We start from the raw sequence: 19,241 nt of genomic DNA on the forward strand, positions 1-19,241 counted from the left end.
AATCTTAGCACATATTTAGTAGAGAAGCTCCATGCAAACTCAGCTTTATCTGTGCAACTAATTACAACTTTATTTACAAACAATATTGTAGATATAAGGGATTTAACTTCTGTGTCAGTAGAAGAAAGTGCATCTTGGAAGTATTTTTTTTTTCAGAGTCAGTAGGGGTCAGATGATCTGTATTCTTTTTACAATGATTTTAAGAGGATTGGGTAACCTGCTACAAAAAGATTAAATCAGGTAAACCCAAAAGCTTAAGAAAAAAACATGGCTGATTTTAAATGAATATTTACAGTGAGCCAGAACTATGTGTACTACTGTACATTTTAAAGCAATCTAACGTACATTTTTAAGAAACAAATGTGCCTTGAGGGAGAGAGGGACAAATATACCGATGCTTATTGAGATATATTATCATAGGATTTATCAATTTGAGAAGAAAAGAAACCCCCCAATTATTATTTTTTAAAAATAACAATTTAATTGATATATTTAGTGATGTATTTGGCAAACAAATCATTGCCTTATCCAGCATTGTCATCTTTGTTTACAAGCCTGTTTCTTGGACTGAATGAGACTTTACTACTTTCAGGGGGAGGGGAAGGAGAATGCAAGTAAGGCTTTAACTCTGGTGCTTTGCCTAGAATTATACTCAACTGTCCAGAAAAAAAGACAAAGTTAAAGTTGGGAAAATCCTATAGAAGATGTTTAGACTCAGTGGTGGTTATTGTCTAGTAAATTGCTACTAATGACTTGTGTCCCATGGCAGAGATCTTGTAAATGGACAAGCTCCCATGCAGGGGTAGGATTCTACAGGTTCGCACCTATTTGCTAGAACCGGTTGTTAACATTCTAAGCAGTTCGGAGAACCGGTTGTTAGAAGAAATTACTGGCCTAATCCTGTAAGGAAGGCAAGAAGGAAACATTCTGGTGTTGCTTACAGAAACTGCCTCTCCGTTAACCCTTATTACATTCTTGGCAGGACTAGACTTCCTGTCTCTGCAACTTCTCTGGAGCTTTTTTCGCCTCCTTTGCTGGTACTTTACTTGTGTGGAGTGACCATTTAAAGTTACAATGGCACTGAAAAAAGTGACTTATTACAATTTTTCACACTTACAACTGTTGCAGCATTCCCATAGTCATGAGAGGCCACTGGAGGAAATGTGTGCCTCGATGTGAGCAATGTTGAGTTGGCCACACCCAGCCAGTCACATTACCACCAAGCCACGCCCACCAACTATGCCACGCCCACAGAACCGGTTGTTAAAAACATTGAATCCCATTCCTGCTCCCATGGTAGCCATTTTAGTAAAGCACACACAAAAACTCAACATATCTACCAGCACAAATGAAAATCTTTCCTGGACCCTTAAATAATACGATGCATAAAAGAAAAGCATCTAGAATTCAAATATAAAGGAGGGACATACTGTTGAGTTAATTCCCCGTTAGGAGAATGAGTGCACACAGTGAGAGTGATGTTGAATAACACGACCAGCAGACAGATATACTGAATAGTAAAATGTAGGTTTTACTTCCAGTAAGCGGTTAAGCAAAGTCCAACAAACAGTCCAAGTCATTTACAGTTAAAGCAATCAGTTTTCAGTCCAGGGATAATCCCATTAACAAAGTCCAGTATCATAAATGGTTCAGTAATCAGACTCACATCAATCCAAGAAAAATGATGATCAGCAACAGTCAATAGGGAAAAATGCAGGAACCAAAAACAGCAAACATCAGAACATCTAGCAACTAGCAACTAACAACAACTAACTGGTTTATATATTTCTAACCCAACTGTTAGGTGACTATCTGACACATACTGATTTTTTTCCCCAAAGCTCTTTCTCGGATGCTTTCCTTTCCAGACTTGTCTTTCAAGAATAAGCCTGTGTAAGAATACAGGTAGTCCTCGACTTACAACCACAATTGAGCCCAAAATTTCTGTTGCTAAGTGAAACATTTGTTAAGTGAGTTTACCCCATGTTATGACCTGTCTTGCCACAGTTGTTAATTGAATCACTGTAACTGTTAAATTAATTAAATTGTTGTTACGTAAATCTGGCTTCCCCATTAATTTTTCTTGTCGGAAGGTCGCAAAAGATGATCACATGATCCTGGGACATTACAGCTGTCATAAATATGAGCCAATTGCCCAGCATATGAATTTTGATCACATGATCATGGGGAGGTTGCAACAGTTGTAAGGGTGAAAAACAGCCATAAGTGCAAATTACGTGAATGCCACAGTCATAAGTGTAAACCCATTGTTTGCTACAGGTGTGGTTTCACCAAAAACCAGACGTGTCAGTTTTTAGCAAAAGCATTGTAAAATGCAGTCATATGATCATGAGATGCTGCAAATGACTATAAATTCAGCCATGTTGCTAAAGGGCAAAGAGTGGTCACATGACCAGGAGGAGGCCATTTGGGTGAAGTCTAATTTTTCAGGTAGGTGATAAGTTCCATCGGTCATAAATCAAAATACCTATACTTAAGCAAACAGAAATCCAAAAGTTAAATGAATTTTGTAAAATTATGTGAATATCTGCAGGTTGCAAATACCCAGTCTTTAATACTGTTCCTAACATTATGTTTCCAGGTGGATTTTCTTCTCAGTGACTAAACTCTTTTTTTTAAAGTAAAACAAGGACTAAACTGAAAAGTCCCAGGTAGTCCCTGAAACAGTTTTCAATTATTGTACTATTGTTGGTACATTTGTATTCTGGCATCGCTTATTGTTAACATTTTTTTTTAAAAAAAAAAAACCTTTTAATTTTTGATCCCATGACATTTTAAAACAAAAGTTTCATTGAAATGGGAGTAATGGCTAAAAAAAGTATTTTATGATTATATATCCCAGTTCCTAAGGCAACGTTATAAGAAACAAAAGTTCATTTTTCTAAACTTCCTCTGCTTTGAACAGTAACTGTCTTACTTGAAATATAGTATCTTGTTTTTGCCTAGTGCTATTAGCTGAATGACATGAAGAGACTTGGCTGGGATTTAAAAATGACATTTTTCTTTATCAGATTTTCTTAGCTTAACGCATTTAAAGTTTGTGTTCATTTTTCTAAATGGGTTCATTTATGATTTTGTACTAAGTACAAACAGAATGTCACATGCTAATTGAAAGTTATAAGGTTATTTTTAAATAGGGTTGGGTTTCTAGGACCAGAAAAGAATTTAGAATTATTAATAATGGTAGTAAATTAATTTGCGCTAAATAAAATACAAATATCCTTTCTGAACATAGAACAATATGGATGGATTTTTTCTAATACAATATATATTCTACTAATACTGAAATATTTTTCAGAGGTTGGCAATACAAATAGATGAATTGAGATATTAGTATCCTAACTTTATAAGCACACCATTATTAGAAACTTGGGTGGAAACTTGGCTTACAAATTTCAAAAGGAATTGGAACCAGCAAATTACAATATACAATTATATATACATTATATATAAATATGTAATGTTTACTTCTTCATCAGGAGTCTACACCAGCATGCAAAAATATATTTGTAATTTTAAAAGAAAATAAAGTATCTGTATTAAAAATAGAAACAAAAAGAAGTTAGATTTTTATGTTTTATTTTCATATTTCTTTGCTTGGCAACCAATTATAGATCCGATTCTTGACTTTCCTAAGACTACAGGTAGGCCTCAACTTACGACCACAATTGATTCTAAAATTGATTCTAAACGGAACAGTTGTTGGTGAGTTTGGCCCCATTTTATGACCTTTCTTGTCACAGCTGTTAAGTGAATCACTGAAGTAGTTAAATTAGTAATTTGGTTCATGTTAGGAATATAAGTCACCTAACAGGTATTTGGGTTAGAAATATATAAACCAGGATAAACATTTTAAAACTGTATCTTTAAGAAAATGCAAAACTGTAATTAGGTGTGGTTTCTCAAACGGCCATAAGATGGAGCCAGAAACCTGGTTTGTCTTAGCCTTAGTCTCAGAAGAGGGTGTGAGTAAGTCTCTGTTTCCTTCTGTTGGAAAGTATTGCCGTTCCTCCATTTTTCCTAATTGACTGATATTCATGGATTTAATGTAAGTCTGTTACTGAACTGTTTTTTGACACTGGACTTTGATATTTGGGTTATCCCTGGATTGAAAACTGACTGATCTACCTGTGAATGATTTTGGATTGCTTGTTTGGACTTTGCTTAACGTTTCTGGAAGTAAAAACCTACATTTACTGTACAGTGTAACTGTGTGCTGTATGTGTATTATTCAAACAATACTCTCAAATACGTCTCCCTGTATGCGCTCATCCTCCTAACAGGGAATTACCTCAACACTGGTTATGGGCCCAGACCATACTAGGCACAGATAACTGAGAGTTAGTGTGAATACACAGTACTGTATACAGACAGCTGTTTACTGTTTAATTGTGGTTTACTATCCTGGTAAAGATGGCACAAGTCACTTCAACATGTCTATCACTGATAACCCAGTTGGATGGAACAAACTATGTTTCCTGGTCTATGAAGTGCAGTCTACTTCTGCGTAGAGAAGGTTTATGGAATGTAGTTCAAGACCCACCAGATGTAAATGCTTGGGATCCAAATAATGAGGATGATGCCAAGAAGCTTGCTGACTTTAAACAGAACAATGAACGAGCTCTTTTTATAATTGGACTAACACTGAGTGACCAGCAGCTAGTCCATATTCGTGGAGAAGAGTCTGCTGCTAGGTGTTGGGAGAATTTGAAGAGGATTTATGTTCGTGACAGTGTAGGTGCACACATACATCTTACACGTAAACTGTTTAGAGCACGTCTTCTGAAAGGTGGAGATATGTTAGCTCATTTAAACTTCATGAAAAGAACTTTTCAAGAGCTACATGAAAAAGAACTGATATTTTCAGAGATGCATCAAGTTTATATCATTCTTTCCTCATTGGATGAAAGTTATGATGATTATGTATCTTCATTGGAAGTCCTGCCCAGAGATAAACTGACATTGACGGACATAACTGGAAGATTGTTAGAAGAAGCAAGAAGATGTCTGGATAGAGACCAACTGAGGAAGAAACAACCACAAGAAGAGGATTTATCTTCAACTGCCTATACTGTTAGGAAATGTTTTTCTTGTGGGGCTAGGGGACATATAGCTAAATTCTGTAAGAAGGGAAAACAACAGAATACTGGCAAACACCAGAAGGCCAAGAAGAATGTTAGTTTAGCTATGTCTAGCAATTCAACTGTAAACCATGATTTGTGGGTTGTTGATAGTGGAGCATCGCAATGCATTACTAAAGATAGAAAAAGGTTTGTAAAGATGTCCACGAGTAAACAACATGTATCATTGGCAAATGGATGGAAGATTAAAGCATCAGGTGAAGGTACTGCATATTGTTCTTGTATAAACGAACATTTAACTATGTTATATGTACCTAAACTGTCATTTAATTTATTATCAGTAAGAGCTTTAGTTAATCTTGGTTATATAGTAACCTTTAGGGGAGATAACTGTATAACAGAGAAAGAGGGTAAACGTGTTACTGCTACATTAGAGAATGATTTATATGTAATACATGATGACCAGTTGAAGATGGCTAACTCAGTTTATAACAATGTTAAGCCACATGATGAATGTATACATTTATTACATAGACGTCTAGGGCACATTAATTTCAAAATGCTCAAACAAACTGTTGAATTGTCAGAGGGAGTAAAATTGAAACCCTGTAGCAAGTATTTACACTGTAATGCTTGTAGCCAGGAGAAGAGTAAGGTTACTCCAGCAAACATACTAAATGGGTTTAAGACCAAAAAACCTTTAGAGGTTGTTTTTGCTGACGTAATTGGTCCTAAGAAACCAAGTTTAGGAGGTGCCTGTTATATTTTGAGTATTATGGACCATTACTCACGATATGGTTTCTGCTATCTTATGAAGAACAAAACAGAAACATTCCAACATTTCTTTAACTGGCTAAGGTTTGTTGAGAGAAAAATGAAAAGTAAGCTAATTACTTTAGTCACTGATAATGGGACTGAGTTTGTTAACAGAAGATTCCAAACTATGAAATTGGCTGGTGTTGAGCATAAATGTTCTGCACCTTACAGATCACAACATAACTCGTTTATAGAACGAAGAGGGCGAACATTACAAGCCATGGCTCGCACTATGTTATCTGATTCAGGTTTACCTGAAACACTGTGGGGTGAGGCCTTAATGTGTAGTAACCATGTTTTGAACAATGTAGTAAATACAACAACTGGAGAATTGCCATTCACTCGTTGGCATGGCAGAAAGCCAAATTTAAGTTACCTACACACATTTGGAGTTCCAGCATGGGTGCATGTTCCCTCACAAGTAAGACTGAAAGGGCAACATAGAGCTAAGAAATTATTTTTTGTGGGTTATGAGGCCAACCATAGATTGTTTAGATTTTGGGATCAAGGCACAGCTCATATTTATTGTAGTGCTAGTGCAAAATTTCTCGAGCACGTTGGGTGGGATAAACTGAAACAGGAATCCAGCAATGATATTATTATTGACACCCAAATAGTCCGTAAAGATGATATCAGTAGAAGTTCCGGTTTGTCAGGCTTCGGAGGCGGCAGGAATTCGCGTTTGTGCGCGATCCCTGCCGTGCTCGCTGCCGGAGTGCCTTCGATCTAGTTGGATTGGGAGGCTATAGTTATCCTGTAGGGATAACTGAAGAGAGGGGAGATCTGGGCAGGGGTCTGGGGGCATCGCAACCCCCTTCCCCAGCCGTCTTAACTCCAAAGGCGGTGGAGCGGCAGTCAGCAATGGCCGCCACAGAGAACCTCTCAACCGGACAAGTTTTGTGCAGGAGGAAGTTGAGAAAGTGAAAGCTTTTGGCTGAACAGAGACGACAAGCAACATCTGAATACTCTGGAACTTTGGCTTTTTAAGTGATACATTATTCCCAAGAAGATCACAAAGCTGCGGTTGAAAGTGAAAGGGAAAGCTTTTTTTCTTCTTCTCACTTTCCTTCCCTACAGAGACAGCAAATTGAAATTGGAAAAACCCGCTTTGGCAGCAGAAGGTACTAATTTTGAAAATTAAAGCCAAGGGGACATTAGATTTCTAAACACTGGCATTTAAAAATTAAAATCTTTTTGCTATAAGTGGGAAGGAAGAGAGGTAAATGATTTATACCAAGATTTGTTGAGATTAAATTGCAATAAAACTTCCAAAAATTACCTTGGAATTGTGTAATTGAATTCTACCCCAGGAAGAGAAAGTATTAAAAGAAGAAAGTGCTAAATGAAACAGTTTGTGCTGACTTTGATTGCTTGATGACTTTGGGACTTTTGTAAACTATCTTTTGAAAGACTAAAAAAAACATTTGGATTGTTTAAAAAAAAATTATCACAATGATATCTGTTGAAGAATCGAAAATGGAATTTGAAAAGTTAAAAGAAGAGGAAGAAGAAGGCAAGGGCTCTTTTGGATCTATTTTTCGCTTCTTAGAAATGGCGATTTCTACTTATCAGGAAATGCAACAACAAGAAGGTTGGGATGAAGAAGAAGAAGCCTTCTTTAATGGACATATAATTTTAATTGAGGAAGTAAAGGGTAAAAAGGAAAAGAAAATGGAGAATTTAAGTTCTAAAAAAACAACCAAGAAAGGGAAAAATAAGGTGAAAAATCGATATAATGTCAGAAAGCAACAGAAAAGAGGAATATGACAGAGAGGGGAGACTAAGAGGCTGGAGATTGAGATGGGGGGTAAAAAGGCTAGACTTGACAAGAAAGGAAGGGAAAAAGTGAAGAGAAGTTATAAAGGCTTAAAACAAGATGTTAAAAAACAGGTTTTTTTCAGAGACAATGGGTAAAATATAATCTAAAAAGAGATTCTGCAAAAGTACATAAGATTGTATTGTAGTATTTGTATTTGAAATAGAGTTAGAAAATTGGAATAACATATGTGTTAATAGAACATTGTAGAGAATGTGTAATTAATTAATTAGTTTAATTAATTGTTATGGAACATTGTTTTTACCATACTATAAGCTCATTCTGTTTTTTATTTTAAAATGTTATGTAGAATGTACCAAGCAGAATCAGAATGGAAATTATGTATTATTTTAAGTGTTAAATTTGGGGGAAAGATAGAAAGGTGTCATACTTCAACCAGTGCTTACAGGAAAAAGTTTGTATTAAAGAGAAAAGTTAAATAGATAATTGAAAAAGAACAGACAAAAGATACAAGTATAATGATTTAAATTGAGATTAAATAAATAAGATAGAATTAAGAGAGTGAAAAGAGGGGAGAAGACATATGGAAAATATAGAATGTTAAAAAAGATATGAAATAGTATATAAGGTGAGCATGAATTTGATTTATGTCTGTACAAAAAGTTGTAACCCGGGGTTAAGCCGCTTTCTAAAAAGAAGTTTTATGTCTTTATGTTATGTATTTTGTTTATTGTTTGTTTATTGAGAATTAATAATGTTGGATAAGAACATATGAAACAGTAATAATATGAAATATAGTAATATGAAATAGATGAAAGTATAAGTTTAATGAATAAAATTGAACAGAAGTAAAGGAAGAAACAGTGAGAAGTTGGAAAAAGACTAATAGGATATGAAGTTGAATACATAAGATGCATATTAAATTGTGTTTGTATGGAAATGTGATAATTTAGAATTATGTTGTACTTAAATAAGATGTTTTATTTGTTTTGTTAAGTAGTTCTTAGAAAAAATGTTCGATGTTCTTACATTTTATGTTTTGTTTGTCTGTGTATTGTCTTTGAAAATTAATAAAATTTGTTTTTTAAAAAGATGATATCAGTAAACAACAAATAGCCATTAAAGAGGAAGAACAGGAGGAAGTAGTAGAAGAGGCACAGGAAGAAGTAGAAGAACAGGAGCAGGTGGCATAGGAAAGTCCACCAGTTAGCCCTGTAATACCAAAGCATTTAACCCGTGTAACACGACCACCTGATAGATATCAGGCTAGTGTTGTATGCCAAGTGAATACAGTTCCAAGTAATTATAGTGAACTGAAAATGTATCCTACTAAGGATCAGGCTGCTTGGCAGAAAGCAATGGATAAGGAACTGGAATCATTAAAAAGACTGGAGATATACAAAAATGTTAAGTTACCACCAGGTAAACATGCCATAGGATGTAAATGGATATATAAGCTAAAGACAGGTGTAGATGGGACTGTTACCCATAAAGCCAGGTTAGTAGCACAAGGGTTCAATCAGACAGCAAATGACTACGATGAGGTGTTTGCGCCTAGTCTGAAGGCTTCTACATTACGAGCAGCATTAGTGTGGGCAGCTAAAGAGAAATACATTGTACATCATTCGGATGTAGAGACAGCATATCTGCATGCACCGTTGCAACACACTATATATTTAAAGAAACCTTTAGGTCTCAAAAATGATAATACTGATAATAATGATTGCTGGAAATTGAAAAAGAGTCTTTATGGTTTAAAGCAATCAGGATATGAGTGGAACCAATGTATAGTTAAAGAATTAACTAAAATAGGCTTTGTAGCTGGCATGGCTGATCCGTGTTTGTTTAAAAAGAAAATCAATGGTATAATTTCATTATTGTTATTATTTACTGATGACATAGCATTAATCACCAAAACTGAACAAGAAGCTACTGAGATAATTTCACTATTGGAAAAGAAATTTAAGATAAAACAGTTAGGAGAAATCAAACAATATCTTGTTTTAAAGATAGATAGAACTAGGGGAGGATACAAGATCTCACAGGCAGATAAAATTAACCAATTACTAAAAAGTTTTAAAATGGAACTTTGTAAGCCGGCTAAAACACCAATGAGCCAAGAGTTTAGCCATAGTGATGTTCAAAGTCCTATTTTTGATAAGAACATTTATCAGTCTTTGATTAGTAGTTTATCTTATCGCAGTAATTGGTCAAGGCCAGATATTGCATGCAGTGTTAATCAATTAGCGAGATTTAACGCTGAGCCAACTGAAAGGCACTGGTAAGCTGCTAAACGTGTGTTAAGATATCTGAAACAGACAATGCATTATTCATTGTATTTGGAGCCTAAAAATGAACTGAATTTAACTGCATATGCTATGCAAGTTTTGCTACAGACAGTAGTATTATTGGGAAAAGCATTGATTGGATGGAGATCTATTAGACAGAAACATCTAAGTTTGTCAACAATGGAGGCTGAATTCTCGTGTTTGTCTTTATTATGTACAGATTTAGTTTTGTATAAACAATTATTGATTGATATGGGAATTGATGTAACAGATTCTATTGTTGTTTATGAAGATAATCAATCAGCAATACAGATGGCTTCAAATATTGCTGTTAAAACAAGAACGAAACACACAGATTTAAGATACTTAAATGTGAGACAATGTGTGCAAAGTAAGATGATTAAGCTAGAATACTGTATGTCAGAAAACAATATAGCAGATCATTTTACAAAGGCCCAAGGTTCTATAAAGCATAAAGCTTGCTATGAAGATTATGGACTTAGAATGTAAGGTTGTGTATATTATCTTACCCAAAAGGGGAGAATGTTAGGCATATAAGTCACCTAACAGGTATTTGGGTTAGAAATATATAAACCAGGATAAACATTTTAAAACTGTATCCTTAAGAAAATGCAAAACTGTAATTAGGTGTGGTTTCTCAAACGGCCATAAGATGGAGCCAGAAACCTGGTTTTTCTTAGCCTTAGTCTCAGAAGAGATTGTGAGTAAGTCTCTGTTTCCTTCTGTTGGAAAGTATTGCCGTTCCTCCATTTTTCCTAATTGACTGATATTCATGGATTTAATGTAAGTCTGTTACTGAACTGTTTTTTGACACTGGACTTTGACATTTGGATTATCCCTGGATTGAAAACTGACTGATCTACCTGTGAATGATTTTGGATTGCTTGTTTGGACTTTGCTTAACATTTCTGAAAGTAAAAACCTACATTTACTGTACAGTGTTATCTGTGTGCTGTATGTGTATTATTCAAACACTACTCTCATATACGTCTCCCTGTATGTGCTCATTCTCCTAACGGGGAATTACCTCAACAGTTCATAAGTGAATCTGGCTTCCCCATTGACTTTGCTTGTCAGAAGGTCGCAAAAGGTAATCACATGACGCCGGGATGCTGCAACCATCATAAGTACATGCCAGTTGCCCAGCATCCAAAATTTGATCACATGGGGATGTTGCAACAGTTGTGTGAAAAACAATCGTAAGTCATTTTTTCAGTGCTGTTTTAACTTTGAATGGTTACTAAACAAATAGTTGTAAGTCAAGGACTACCTGTAATCCTCCCCAGAATGAAAGAAATCACTTTGCATCTTAACAAGATTGGACAATTTCAAAAATTTTAAAATATGTTGATTTCACTTGAAAAAGCCCCAAATTTTTCCTCAAGAAAATCCTCTGTGTTTAAGGGGACAACATTTTAGTTGACATAGTTTTAACTGGTCAAAGCTGACTTTTATTGAGAAGAGTATTGTGTTTTAGGTGAGAATTAATTTAGAAAATAGAGAAATTTTCATAAACTGCTATAGAAATGCTTCATGGGCATTTGCACTAGTGCTGCACATATCTGGAAGTTAACAATTTAATAGCACTTAGACTTATATAGTGCTTCACAGTGCTTTACAGCCATCTCTAAGAGATTTATAGAGTCAGCATATTGCCCCCAACAATCTGGGTCATCATTTTACTGACCTCAAAGGATAAAAGGCTGAGTCCACTTTGAGCTGATGAGACTCGAAATTCTGGCAGCTGGCAGTCAGCAGAAGTAGCCTGCACCACCATCTCATTAATGATGCTTATATACCAATTTACCACTAGAGCTGCTGCTGCTGCTGCTGCTGCTGCTTGTACCACTAGGAGTAAATTTTAATAGAAGCTGTTATATGCTGAGAAGACCTAACTCCCTGGTTTGAAGGGAATAATGGAAAAGGGGAAAAGAGGAGGACTTATGGCAAAATAGAAGGGCCAAGTTATAGTGATACTGGGTACACTGAAGGACAAGGTTTGGGGCAGATCATCTTTTGTTGGCTTCCCTCAAACTGACATCCTTTAGACATATTAAACCTCAGTTTTTGTACCCCATAGCACACATTGTCTGTAGCAGTTATTTTGGGACTATAAATGTATAGAGTTTGGTGTAAATTGGGTTGGTTATACACTGCTCAAAAAATAAAGGGAACACTTAAAGAACACAATGTAACTCCAAGTCAATCACCCTTCTGTGAAATCAAACTGTCCACTTAGGTAGCAACACTGATTGACAAATCAATTTCACATGCTGTTGTGCAAATGGAATAGACAACAGGTGGAAAGCATAGGCAGTTAGCAAGATATCCCCAATAAAGGAGAGGTTCTGCAGGTGGTAGCCAGAGACCATTTTTCAGTTCCTATGCTTTCTGGCTGATGGTTTGGTCACTTTTGAATGCTGACGGTGCTTTCACTCTAGTGGTAGCATGAGACAGAGTCTACAACCCACACAAGTGGCTCAGGTAGTGTAGCTCATCCAGGATGGCACATCAATGCGAGCTGTGGCAAGAAGGCTTGCTGTGTCTGTCAGCATAGTGTCCAGAGCATGGAGGCGCTACCAGGAGACAGACCAGTACATCAGGAGATGTGGAGGAGGCCGTAGGAGGGCAACAACCCAGCATCAGGACCGCTACCTCCGCCTTTGTACAAGGAGGGACAGGAGGAATACTGCCAGAGCCCTGAAAAATGACCTCCAGCGGGCCACAAATGTGCATGTGGCTGCTCAAATGGTCAGAAACAGACTCCATGAGGGTGGTATGAGGGCCCGACGTCCACAGGTGGGGGTTGTGCTTACAGCCCAACACCATGCAGGATGTTTGGCATTTGCCAGAGAACACCAAGATTGGCAAATTCGCCACTGGCGCCCTGTGCTCTTCACAGATGAAAGCAGGTTCACACTGAGTACGTGTGACAGACGTGACAGGGTCTGGAGACGCCGTGGAGAATGTTCTGCTGCCTGCAACATCCTCCAGGATGACCGTTTTGGCAGTGGATCAGTAATGGTGTGAGGTGGCATTTCTTTAGGGGGCTGCACAGCCCTCCATGTGCTCGCCAGAGGTAGCCTGACTGCCATTAGGTACTGAGATGAGATCCTCAGACCCCTTGTGAGACCATATGCTGGTGCATTTGGCCCTAGGTTCCTCCTAATGCAAGACAATGCTAGACCTCATGTGGCTGGAGTGTGTCAGCAGTTCCTGCAAGATGAAGGCATTGATGCTATGGACTGGCCCACCCGTTCCCCAGACCTGAATCCAATTGAGCACATCTGGGACTTGCTCCATCCACCAGACTGTCCAGGACTTAGGGGATGCTTTAGTCCAGGTGTGGGAGGAGATCCCTCAGGAGACTATCTGCCACCTCATCAGGAGCATGCCCAGGAGTTATAGGGAGGTCATACAGGCACGTGGAGGCCACGCAAATTACTGAGCCTCATTTTGACTTGTTTTAAGGACATTACATCAAAGTTGGATCAGCCTGTAGTGTTTTTTTCCACTTTAATTTTGAGTGTAACTCCAAATGCAGACCTCCATGGGTTGCTAAATTTGATTTCCATTGATAATTTTTGTGTGATTTTGTTGTCAGCACATTCAACTATGTAATGAACAAAGTATTTAATAAAAATATTTCATTCATTCAGATCTAGGATGTCTTATTTTTGTGTTCCCTTTATTTTTTTGAGCAGTTTACTTAAAGAATCCTTAAGCATTTGTTCCCAGGACTGTAGGCAAGGCAGAACATATATCTAGGTAATCCTTGACTTACAACCATAATTTTGACCAGAATTTCTTATGTTAAGCAAGGTAGTTTAGTGATTCATGCCTGTTATTGAAACCTTTTGTTCTGCTCTTGTTAAGTGACTCACTGCTATTTTAAGTGAACCCACTGTTGTTAAGCAAATCTTAACACCATTGTTAAGCTTCCTCCATGTACTTCCTTTGTATGAGCTGCAGTGGCACAGTGGTTAGAATTCAGTACTGCAAGCTACTTCTGCTGACTGCTGGTTCCTGCAATTTGGCAGTTCGAATCTCATCAGGTTCAAGATTGACTTATCCTTCTATCCTTCTAAGGTGGATAAAATGAAGACTCAGATTGTTGTGGGAAATACGCTGACTCTGTAAACCACTTAGATAGGGCTGTGAAGTGGTATATAAGTCTAAGTGCTATTGCTATTTGGTTTGTTGGAAGCTAGATGAGAAGATTGCAAATGACAATCCCATAATCTGGGGATACTGCAACTATCATAAACATATGCCAGCTGAATTTGGATCCCATGATGTTGGGGAATGCTGTGATGGTCATAAGTACGAGGACTGGTTGAAAGTAGCTTTTTTCTGTGCCATTGGAACTTTGAAATGTTGCAAAATCAAGGACTACTTGTATGCTGTATTGGGCAAATGAGCTGGGTTCATAGAATTCACTAACTATGCTAACGTAGAATTAAATAGCCAATGGTTCCATGAACTTGAGGAGCCCAGTCTGTAACTCAGAGTATCAGAATGTTGCATTAAGCTGCAACATGGTTTATGTGTTAGATCACATTTTATATTATTAAGACTTGTTAACTCAAATGGAAATGTTAGCGTGTTGTGTGAAACAGCCCTTCAACTGTACGGAACACACTTTAGGCAAGTAGTGTCCTACAATGATGAGGTCAGCCTTAATTTAACTTAATTTTAAGATACAGTAGTGCATGGTAAAGAGGCATAGCACCGCCATGTTTTAAAGACAGTAAGTCATTGTGAGAACATTTCTTCAACAGTAGAGAATAAGGCAAACAAATGACCCAGTAGTTTTTTCTGCAATGTCATCTTAAACTGTGCGCCTAAAACAAGTAATCATACTGTTAAAGAAAAATGTCACTGTTTGCTAGTATGACTGGAACGAAAGCTGAATAGTTATTTGGCCTGAAGCAAATAATCAATCTGACTTTGATAACCCATCACTTTAAAAGGGTCTTTTATGTTTGTGAAAAAAAGTGTGACGTCAAAGCTATGGGAAAAAAATAGTACCAAAATTTCCAAGCTAAATTTACATAGCTTCTTAAACACGCGAACACATCTGCACACAAATACAAAAAGGTTCCCTGTGCAAACTGATTTTTTTATATGCATAACAAATTAGTTTATGGTTATTATAAGCCTGAGATGTAATGTCCAAGTTACTTGCACCATATTTGGAAGAATTTGTTTATGCTTCATCCATCGTTGTGCCTTTGAACTGGTAGAACAGAAAATAAAATGGAAATTGTCCAAGTAGTTGCCAGACATTTCTAGGACTATATAAATGCCATGCTGGAAATGCTTGAGTATAATCATTATCAGGTGAGTTTTCCTTCCTTCCTTCCTTCCTTCCTTCTTCCTTCTTTCTCTCTTTCTCTTTTCCTTTCTTCCTTTCTTTTTTTCCCTGTGTGCGTCAAGCAGTTTCCCATTTACCGATACCTAAATCTATTTATTTCAGTGAGACTAAAGATATACGCTTGCATGCATTTTTGCATACCTATGGTACAATGGAATTTAGAGAAGATTACAAACAATTTTTTCTTAATAAATATAATAACTGTGGGCGCAGTATGAATATTTGTAGAGAAATGGAAAACACGGTTTTTAATATAGCATCATGTTTTTTTTCATAGACTAGTTGAATGTCACAAAAGCAATTGAGTCAAATAGAGTCTATTTCAAAGTGATGAAAAACATAAAGTAAATGCTTAAGCATTGTATCTAAATGGTATACATTTTCAGGGTTTTGAGAGTGTGTTTGCTTTTTGTTTGTAGCAGTAGCAGAGACATTTAAAAGACTTCTGAATGCCATTCTCTATTTTTATTTATTCATTTTTATTTATTCACAGTTCTTATAGCTGTTTAAGTCCATTGGGCTCCAACAGATTTAAAATGCATAAGTTATTTGCATGCATTTTATTAAGTGTATGTATATCAACAATTTTATTGAGAAAATGTATATTTTATACTTTTCTTGTTATTTGCTAATTATTTAAGTTTTATAAATTACTCATATTTTTAAAGTATTGATCTGCAGGGTTCTGTCTGTTATATAATAATATATAATAATTACTGTTTTTTAAACAATGTATTTACATTAATATACATTTCCTTCTACATGTAACTTTGTTTTCATGTAGAAAAAAAATTAGTGTTAGTTAATTGATGTGTAAATCTCGATGGACACAATATTCACAGCAATTCTGATTCCCAAACACTGATGAAAAGCTGCATCTTTTCCTTCTGTGTCCACAGGTGCAGACTCACCTGGAAAACCCCACCAAGTACCATATCCAACAAGCTCAACGGCAACAAGTCAAACAATACCTTTCAACTACGTTAGCAAATAAGCACAACAATCAGGCATTAAGCTTACCTTGCCCAAATCAGCCTGTTGACCACGTTATGCCACCGGGCACTGGAAGCAGTGCACCCAACAGCCCTATGGCCATGCTTACATTGAACTCCTACTGTGAAAAAGAGGTAAGAGCAAGTCTTGTCTTTGACCTTTGATGCTTCTCATGTAGTCTCTTTTTCTTCAGGTTGTGAAAATACTTGATCGGTCTCACAGTCCTCTATATTTAGTTGGGAATAGATCTTTGGGCAGCTCATCCAACTGTCCTAAAAACAGAAACAGAAACTATAAATATTAATATGTCAAAATGAAAAGCATGAAGTACTTCATAAGAGCAACTATAGGAATTCTCTCCCTATTTGAAATATAGAGAGTCCTAGATTGCACTTATACACATGTAAAAATCAAGCATTATAATATTGGCTATTTTGCAGGTTCCTACATAGATCTTCTCATGGAATTTTCAGAACTCTTGCACACTAACTTGATCTTAGCTGATTTTTTCATTGCTAATTGACCAAAACCAATTAACTGTTAAGTAAATTTTCTCTCCATCCTTATGACCCATACTCTTCGAGATTTCAGAAAATTCCTATTTAACTGCATGCAGAGTCCCACAGGTGATTCCAATCTAAATCTTTTTCCCCACATAATTTCAATATTTATGCATTTGTCAAATTTAGATACTACCTAATGGTGCTAGTGTATAGTTAAAAAATACAAAATCCTAAAAACTATTTAAAAATTCAATGCATCTATAAAAAGAGCCAATAAAAACACAAATAAAATAAGTTAAAAGGTGAAGGCAGATTCGTTAAGGCACCAGCCATTACCAGGGTTGTGTGTTCTTCTTGAAAACTTGCAGGATCAGGTCTTCAAACTCCTCCTTCAGAGGCTAGGAGAGTGAAGGCCTGCCTCACCCCTGGAGGGAGGTTATTCCAGAGGGTCCATAGCATTTCTTCCTGACCTGTCCAGGTGCATGAATTGATTTGATAGGAATAAGATGGTAGCCTTGAAAGTACCATGAAAGACAATAGCAACAATAGGTAAGAGCAATAACACTTAGACTTATATACTGTTTCACAGTGCTTCACAGCCCTCTTTAAGAGATTTATAGAGTAAGCATATTCCCCCAACAACCTAGGTCCTGGAGCTTAGGCAACATTGATACTTCTTAGTGAATTTTATGCGTTCAACAAAATAGCTGTACTTTGCCAGTCAAAGAACACCCATTTATGAGTAGTAAAACTAACCCCAGAATGTTCCTCACTATCACAATTGATCTACCTCCATCACAAAAACACTTGAACAATCATTTGTGTAAGGAGAATTGAAGAACCAGTGTGTGTTAAAAATGAATATATGTGTATGTATGTATGTGTATATGTATATACTATATATTATATACATATACATACATACATACATACATACATACATACATGCACACACACACACACACACACACACACACACACACACACACTAATTGCAGGAAACTGTTTGCCATACAAACAAATAAACATGATGTGACTTTTGAATTATGAATGTGTATAATTCTCCACTACAGGATGTGCCCCTGGTTGCTAGTGTAGTTGTATTTAATAGGGATTAAACTGTGAATGGACAACAGGTCTATTGAGGTATGGAACTCCATGCTGTTGAAAACTATTGGGGAACAAGTTGTGAGGACTACCTGGTTTCACCGACTAATAAATAATCTTCCAGAATCACCTGGTTAACCACTGTTGGACCAAAAAGGTTAATTTGCGTGGATCTTTCTAGGACTTTTTTGTATTAATTTTTTTGTGCAATCAAAGAGTTTTTGAGAACAGTATTTGCATTCCCTTAATTTTCATGATTAAAATCTGATGTATTTATTCTATTGTGACAGGATTAACTTTCTGTTCTAAAGACCTTTTGGTTAGTTAAATATTAGTTAAATAATATTTTATTTATCCTGGTGTGGTACTCTATCCCATTCTGATCTATTTGTTCTTACATTTGTTCTCTTTCTTTCATGGTTGCAGGGCTTTTATAAATTTGAAGAACAAAACAACAGAGCCGAAAAGGACTGCCAGTCTCTGAATACACACTCTCGAGTGTCATGCATGCAGGTATGTATGCTTTGCATATTGTCTGATAGAATCTTTTTGTGATTGTTAAGATCTCTAAGCCTATTTCAGATGTATTCATTTCAGGTTATTCATTCATTCATTTAGTTCACTAGGATACCTAAAATCTAGTTAAAAAGCAATTGAATAATTACACATTTGGAAATAATATGTCTATGGCATACTTTGTTATGAACAGTTAGAAATTACACACAGTGGTAGAATTTTGACTGTGGCTTGAATTTTGTAGCCTTTCACTAGGACGTAAATCCCAGTAACTCAGTGGTCGTTGAGCTGATCAGATTACTTATTCATGGAGATCTAATATAAAATACATTTGTGTTCTGTCAATAAAACATGCAAATGCATTTTTAAATAGCCAAAAATAATTTACTTTATAGGAATGACAGATTATTCAAATCCCTAACATAATCCCTTTCAAGCAACAAAATCTTCAGTCTACTCAATAAGAAAATAAGAGTTTCTGTCCATACTACAATGTAGCTGTTATAGTTTGCAATTTAAGGAACATTGAGATTGGTATTTCTGGGAAGAGTATAGAGAAAACTCTTATTAAATATTAAAAATGTCCTCTGAGAAAACATATATGTAGTTATTTAAGAAGGTTTTGTATAACAAACGCATATCATCATATAATATTTGAACTAATTCCTTTTTTATCAGCTTCCAAGATATGAGCAATTGTCGGCACCAGAGATCGGAAATATCTATATATCTTCCAAGCTG

General features: G+C 36.2%; 1 protein-coding gene across 6 annotated transcripts in view; it reads left to right on the top strand.

The window, feature by feature from the left end:
* The window catches only part of MITF (melanocyte inducing transcription factor), a 128,400-nt gene that overhangs the window by 89,724 nt on the left and 19,435 nt on the right, over positions 1 to 19,241 (top strand). For 4 of the 6 annotated variants that reach the window (XM_026722234.2, XM_026722242.2, XM_087923653.1 and 1 more), the window contains exons 3-4: positions 16,281 to 16,508; positions 18,411 to 18,497. In XM_026722234.2, the coding sequence (XP_026578019.1) occupies positions 16,281 to 16,508; positions 18,411 to 18,497 (315 nt within the window). Of the gene's footprint in view, positions 1 to 15,225; positions 15,348 to 16,280; positions 16,509 to 18,410; positions 18,498 to 19,241 lie in introns of those variants that run through there. The other 2 variants (XM_087923654.1, XM_087923655.1) reach the window with 1 other exon arrangement.

This window comes from Pseudonaja textilis, chromosome 2, assembly GCF_049901715.1.
Source record: "Pseudonaja textilis isolate UNSWEBS1 chromosome 2, rPseTex1.2, whole genome shotgun sequence".
In the NCBI taxonomy this organism is placed as follows: domain Eukaryota; kingdom Metazoa; phylum Chordata; class Lepidosauria; order Squamata; family Elapidae; genus Pseudonaja; species Pseudonaja textilis.